At 37.9% G+C, this 7,302-nt stretch overlaps 1 protein-coding gene across 1 annotated transcript; it reads left to right on the forward strand.

Moving 5' to 3' along the window:
* Nucleotides 1–3,661: 3,661 nt before the first annotated feature.
* Nucleotides 3,662–6,788, forward strand: LOC144960420 (uncharacterized). Its single transcript, XM_078893503.1, has 3 exons — nucleotides 3,662–4,162; nucleotides 4,999–5,778; nucleotides 5,895–6,788. The coding sequence occupies exons 1-3, from the start codon at nucleotides 3,662–3,664 to the stop codon at nucleotides 6,786–6,788; spliced, it is 2,175 nt and encodes a 724-aa protein (XP_078749629.1).
* The last annotated feature ends 514 nt before the right edge of the window (nucleotides 6,789–7,302 follow it).

Raw genomic sequence — 7,302 nt, forward strand, 5'->3', positions numbered from 1 at the left:
ACATTGAAAATGGATATTCACTACAAATTCTCTATATGTACAGCAGTATCTCTTATCACAAGAGTTGTTGGTAGTGAGGTATTAAGAAATATTTAAATTGTTTGGGGAAGCTAGAAAATGTCTGAAAAATAGGAAATCCTAATAATTCTGAAAGATTTACATCCCTGAATAAAACGTACCGATTTTCTTCGTTTAGAACCACGATGGCCGCTGTTGCTGGGCGACGTGACATCAGACTATTGAATCCAATTGACACAGATAACCACGCCTCTCGGACAGTCGTCATAATGTCATAACCCGTGCGGCTATGTGGTCTAGTGGTATGACACTCGCTTTCGGATCGGAAGGTCCTGGGTTCGAGCCTCGCGCTCGGCGCATAGTTGAGTCCTTGGAAAAGGCTCTTTACTCATTCTCTCACCGTACTCAGGTGTAAAATGAGTACCTGGCCGGTAACAGCGTTGTCTTTGTCCGAAAAATTGTAATATCGCCTTACAGGCGTTATGTCCCGTCCTACATGTTAAATGTTGCTGTTGACCAGGGACCGCTTGTAAAGCGCTTTGAGCATGTTTAGTGGATATTGCGCTATATAAAATCTCAATTTTTAATTTAATGTAAACAACGATAAAGATTGGTTAACATAGGAAACTACAAAAATTTTATTATCGATGGTATGTGTCTAAGTAAAATATCCAGTCATGATGCAATTTAGTGAAAACTACTCATAAAAAGGGTTGGCAAAATACAATAACAAAGAGACAAGTGACATCAATTTCGTTCTTTCGACAGGTTCACTTTCTATAGATAGTTCGAAGATGACGTCACTCAGGTCTTTGTTATTGTTTTTTTGCCATCCGCGTTTATGAGTAATGCTCACTGAACTGTATTAACCTGACTATAAACCATGGATACACAGTTTTATGTGTTGGTCCGTTATACTTCCGGATGGCAATGTTATGAGCTTCTTAGCCAAGCGCATACTATCAAAAGATAGTATGCAGATGACGTCACTCAGGACTTTGTTATTGTTTTTTTTGCCATCCGCGTTTATGAGTATTGCTCACTGAACTGTATTAACCCGTTTATAAACGTACATGGATACACACTGTTTTGTGTGTTGGTCGATTCTTCCGGATGGCAATGTTATGAGCTTCTCAGCCAAGCGCATACTATCTATAGATAGTATGAAGTTGACTTCACTCAAGTCTGTTATTTTTAAAAATTTTTTTGCCATCCACCTTTATGAGTAATTATCACTTAACTGTATTATCCAGACTGTAAACGTTCATGGTTACAGTTTTGTGTGTTGGTCCGTCATACTTCCGGATGGCAATGTTGTGAACTTAGCCAATAAATATTTATAAAAAGTTTGCGTGCGTTAAAAATGTCCACAAGCCTAAGAAAAACTTTAAGAGTAAAATTATGAAGCGGTGCAAAACAAAGGCACACAGCCGTGGAGGTCGGAGTTTATCCCGTTTTTTTTTTAATAGCGTGAAACGGACAATAGCAATTGTTTGTTACCCTTTGGATAAGACGCCAGTCCATTGCAAAGCAATTTTTCACCAAGTCTAACATATCCAGCTACCCAATCGCTGCTGGACGAACAGGGCGGGGGGGGGGGGGGGGGGGTCGGAGTCGGGGAAAAAGTCTCAACTTTACCCAATATTGATATCGGCCCCATTCGGTGGGAAGCGAGTGCTCTACCAACTGAGCTATCGGGACCCCCTATTATGCAATTCTTAATATACACAGGGCAGGAAGCAAGGAGAAAAAAAAAATAAAAAAAGAATAATAATGAAAAGATAATGTGAAACAGAAGAAAAAGAAAATAATTATACATGAAAATGCTAAGTCCCATAGGATAAAAAAAAAGTATAATCTAAAAGAAATGCACGCAATCTTACACAGGTAAAAAAAGAAGAAGAAAAACAAAAACAAAAATATATACTCGGGGGGGGGGGGGGGGTACAGTTGGCAGCCCTGTATACGGTATATTATATCAAAATTATGTGCATATAATACTAATCGCATAATATAAAGCTCGAACGCTATATAGATAGATAAACAAGCAAACGATAGGCTAGCTAAAACCGACCAACCAACGGCGTTCTAGTATGTCTATGGATCGTAATCAATCTACACATTTATTTATCCTGGAATCGACTATTTATCCTGGAATCGACTGAGTGTAATCGGGATGAAACATTGATATCGATAAGCACCAGCACGATATGTAAAATTAAAACCAAGGGGGCTATATAGACTGCGATAAATGAGAGACCAAAACGACATCTATTTTGATTTGGTAAAAGCTGCCTGTCAGTACTGCTCTGATACGCGAAAGTAAGGCGGCGGGTGGTTGTGTGGCTCGAAGAGATAGCATTAACGTTTAAGGAAAAGGTACGAGCAATACTCTACCTCGTACCCCAATTCCGAATTGGGTTACAAATGAAGAATCACGCCGTGACTGTCAGTTCACGTTCGACTGTCAAGAAGGCTGGACGCGTCTTGTTTTGTCTATTTAATGCAAACCATTGTGTTAATTTTCCTTATTCTTATTGGATTTTTAATCTGTTATTAGACCTGTGACATATCAATTCCCAGTGGAATATATTATTAACAACTGTGAAAGTGGTGCTTAATGATTTAAACTTTTGAGAAAATTTTTTAAAGAATTACTTCGAATAAACGGATAAAGTTGAAGATTTGAACAGGGAACTTTCTACCCCCGCGAGGGAGAAAGCTTAAACAGTTCCCATAACATCTCCCGAGGGAGTGTTAACTCATATTATTAACACTGTGAAAGTGGTGCTTAATGATTTAAACTTTTGAGGAAAAAATTCTAATTACTTCAAATAAACAATGGAACCAGATAAAGTTGAAGATTTGAATAGGGAACTTTCTACCCCCGCGGGGGAGAAAACTAAAACAGTTCCCATAACATCTCCCGAGGGAGTGTTAACTCATACAAAAAACCCAATTTCTTCTCCCGCGGAGAGAAAAAGAGGGTAAATATGGGGAATGCAAAAAAGACAGTAGAACATACCATAAAAGGAAATTAGAACCTAAAACAAAAACAATTGGAAATGAGACAATTAATGAGGGGCCATCACATTCGGTAAGCAAGGAAACCCACGCTAAAACCCACGCCTCAAATTCGGAATTGGGACAACTAATTGTGGAAGGTTTCAAGTCACTGACGCATCTATTAATGACTAATCACGACTCCAGTGAGCCGTCGTCAAAGAAACAAAAACCGAATGAGATCGAAAAGGGGGGAAAAGTCACGCACACTATAACCGCGACCAGCGACCTCGACGAATTAGATTCTCGAAAATGATATGGTATACGAAGATGAGAAAGAAAAAGAGGTGGAAGAAAGTGAGGACGAAGATGAAATTGATAATGAAATAAAAGAACTGGAACAGTTTTTTAATGTACCGGAATCGTTTGGTGAAGACATTCACGAATCGGTGGCAAAGATAGTCAATAATGGAGTGTGCGCTAATGTCAACAGGGAAAAATCAAGAAAGTGTTGGATAAACACCTTTGCCCTAAAAACACCCCCAACCTCAGAGTCCCTCGAATTAACCCTCAAGTATGGCGTATACTGCCTACTTATGCAAAATCTAAGGACACGACGATCAATAACATTCAATTGTTAATGAGCAAAAGTTTAACCATAACGGCTAAACTGCTGAGCGACTTAGTTAAAAGGAGCCAGGAAAAGGACAATAAGAGGGTAATAGAGGCCAAAGCAATGACTCCATTAGTCACGGATTTGTTAAGAGTGGGATCAGCTGTATATACGAATTGCAGCCAAATTCGAAAAGAAGCACTTAAGCCTTTTCTGAATGAAGAATGTAGAGAATTGTGCAAACCGAAAGAAAGCACATCAACAGAGTTCCTTTTTGGAGATAATTTAGACGAAAGCATTAAGACAATTAATGATACCCACAAGCTTTCGAAAGCCGTGACAAAACCTGGCACGTTCCACTTTGATGGGAAAACCAAAAAATGGTCAAGGGAGGATGCCTTACCCCTCACCATCCCGAACCCACAAAAGCAGAGGGGGGAGAAGATGGCGACCGATAACAAGAGGAGGACGGGGAGGAAGGAAACCCTTCTCACAGAACCAAATTTAACTTTAGGACAACAAGGACAAGTGAGGGGAAAAGAAGACAATAGCGTAAGTTTAGAATTTAAAAATACTATAGACAATTTCACAGGGGAAAAACAAAATTATATATAAAGAAATGGCAGGAAATCACTAAAGACCAGTGGGTGTTAAACCAAATTAGGGGAGTTTACCCAGAACTTTATTTTACCCCTGTGCAAACTTTTATCCCAAAAGCATAACATTTTCAGAACAGGAAAGAATACTAATTGAAAGAGAAGTTAGAGAATTGAAAGAGAAAAATATTATCCAAGCAGTCAGAGGGATGACGAGGATAACCAGAATCCATTTTATTCTAATATATTCGCTAGAACTAAAAGTAATGGAAACCTTAGAATTATTCTCAACCTTAAGCATTTCAATAAATACGTTAAATATACACATTTTAAAATAGCAGTCTTCAAGAGGCGATATATTCTTTTCAGGACAATACTTTGCTTGTTCCTGTGACTTAAAAGATGCTTATTTCAGTATTGCACTACATGAGAAAGCTAGAAAATTTTTCAGATTTATGTTTTCAGGGAAAAAGTTCGAGTTTACTTCACTCGTAATGGGTTTCACTGATGCTCCCCGGATTTTTACAAAAATCACAAAACCAGTACTTGCTCGCCTGAGAGACGAAAACATCATAATTATGTATATATAGACGATGCCCTCATATTGGGGAGAACATATTTGGATTGTTTACGAGCTTGTAACAGAGTTTGTAAGCTATTTGATGAACTAGGCTTCACTATAAATACCAACAAGTCTTGCCTTATAAAAGAAGATGGCATATACCAACCCAAGAGATTACATATTTAGGGTTTGTCTTAAATTCAAAGACAATGACCATTAGACCAACAGAGGAAAAGATTAGAAAAATTAAAAATCTTTGTGATCGTTACATTCGTGAAGAATTTATTACCATCAGAAAATTAGCGGAAATCATAGGAACACTAGTTGCAGTTTGCCCTGGTAACGAATATGGAAATGTGTTTTATAAAAGATTGGAGATTTATAAAAACAAGTCGTTAGCAAAAAATAAGGGTAATTTCGATAAGATTATCGTTTTAACAGAGGCTATAAAAGAAGATTTAAAATGGTGGCTTTCTATGGTGGGCAATTACCCAATTAAGATAGGACCACAACCCGAAGGATTAATCTTAACATCAGATGCCAGTAATACTGGATGGGGTGGAGAATGTGCAGGAGTTAGAACTGGAGGTTTATGGTCAGAAGAAGAAAGAAGATGGCATATAAATTGTCTTGAATTGAAAGCGGCTCTTCTCACTTTGAAAGCATTTTCTTCTGATTATAAAGGCCACTCTAAGATTACTTTATTTTGCGACAATACGACAGCTGTATCATGTATTAACAAAAAAGGCAGCATGAAAGAAGAATGCAATAATATAACCAGAGAATTATGGTTATGGTGTATAGAGAGAAATATGACAGTCACAGCTGTACACATACCAGGAAAAGAGAATACTGAAGCGGACAAAGCTAGTAGAGAAAAAGGGCTTGAAACCGAGTGGTCTCTAGAGAAATCTGTCTTTGACGACATTAACACAGAATATGGGCCCTTCCCGGTTGACTTATTTGCTAGTAGAATAAATCATAAAGTAGAACAGTATGTCTCATGGAAAAAAGATGCAGACGCATGGAGAATAAATGCTTTTTCATTTTCTTGGTCTCATTTATATGCTTATATTTTCCCTCCTTTTAATCTAATTATCAGAATCCTACAAAAAATAGAAGCCGAAAAAGTGGATTGTGTCATGATTGTTCCGGTTTGGAAATCACAGCCATGGTTTCCAAAACTCATAAACTTATTGACAGACGTTCCACCCCTATTACCAAAGAAAGCCAACCTTCTTCATCATCCAGTAACAAAACAGAAGGTTCACCCCATATTACACAACAGCAGAATGATAGCCTGCCGCTTGTCCGGGAAATTCTCCAAAGTGCAAACATTTCAGAAGAAATTAGTGAAATCATTATCAATTCATGGCGACGAAATACCAGAAAACAATATACTACATACATCAGGAAATGGCTTGTATTTTGTAATAAAATCAGTCAAAATCCCTTTCCGCCGTTGGCATCAACACTACTAAAATTCTTACACGAACTTTACTCGACGGGATTGGGATACAATAGTTTATGTTTAGCTAGATCAGCAATTGCCAGTTTTGACATATTAGAATCTGAAAACAATTCAATTGGTAGTCACCCCATGATCAGGCGATATCTAAAAGGAATATTTCACCAAGCTCCTAGTTTACCTAGGACAGTGTCTACATGGGACCCTAATATAGTTTTGGATTTCCTGAAAAAATTGTCCCCCTGTAAATCCTTAAGCCTCAAAGACCTAAGTTACAAAACTAACATGCTTATGCTCCTCACAACTGGACAGAGAGGACAAACAATTTTATCGTGTCGAATAGACGAAATGGAAATAAAACTTAAAATCAATTTTAAAATTCACACCTTATTAAAGACTTCAACCCCGCATCACCACTTATCCGATCTTACGCTTAAAGCGTATCCTCCAGATAGAAGAATTTGCACTGTTACTTATATAAAAGAATATATTCAGAGAACCAAATCTATAAGAAATTCTAAACAATGATTCATACACCTAAAACCGCCACATGAAGCAATCTCTAGAGATACCCTGAGGAGATGGACAAAAAAGACAATGGAGTTAGCGGGCATTGATATCAGTATTTTTAAGCCCCATTCCACCCGGGCAGCATCTACTAGCAAAGCGGCCACAAAAGGAGTTCCACTTGATATAATACTGAAAGCGGGAGGATGGAGGTCAGAGACCACGTTTACAAAATTTTATCATAAGCCAGTGGAAAGAACGAAAAAGGATTTCAATAGGGCAGTACTGGATGAACAACAAGTGAGTAATGCTACGTGGATTTCGTAATTTACGTCATAACAGACAAACGCTTTCAAGCTTCATTTGTAACCCAATTCGAAATTGGGGTACGAGGTAGAGTTCGAAAATTAAACGAACTCACCTGTGATGTTTAATTGAAACTCTGACGAGTCCCAATTCCGAATGGGGAACAAATGCCCACCCATTGGTAAATATCATCTAAACTCATTAGACTATAATATAATAATGTTATAGA

Source organism: Berghia stephanieae, chromosome 15, assembly GCF_034508935.2.
Source record: "Berghia stephanieae isolate SIO BIC M18660-M18661 chromosome 15, UCSD_Bste_1.3, whole genome shotgun sequence".
NCBI lineage: Eukaryota > Metazoa > Mollusca > Gastropoda > Nudibranchia > Aeolidiidae > Berghia > Berghia stephanieae.

Bases quoted from the DNA above. Each gene is read 5' to 3' on its own strand.
- LOC144960420 (XM_078893503.1), top strand. From the start codon at position 3,662: ATGAGCAAAAGTTTAACCATAACGGCTAAACTGCTGAGCGACTTAGTT. The intron at 4,163-4,998 runs GTGAGGGGAAAA...TTAAATTCAAAG, and splicing joins CTTTAGGACAACAAGGACAA to ACAATGACCATTAGACCAAC. The intron at 5,779-5,894 runs GTAGAACAGTAT...TCTAATTATCAG, and splicing joins CTAGTAGAATAAATCATAAA to AATCCTACAAAAAATAGAAG.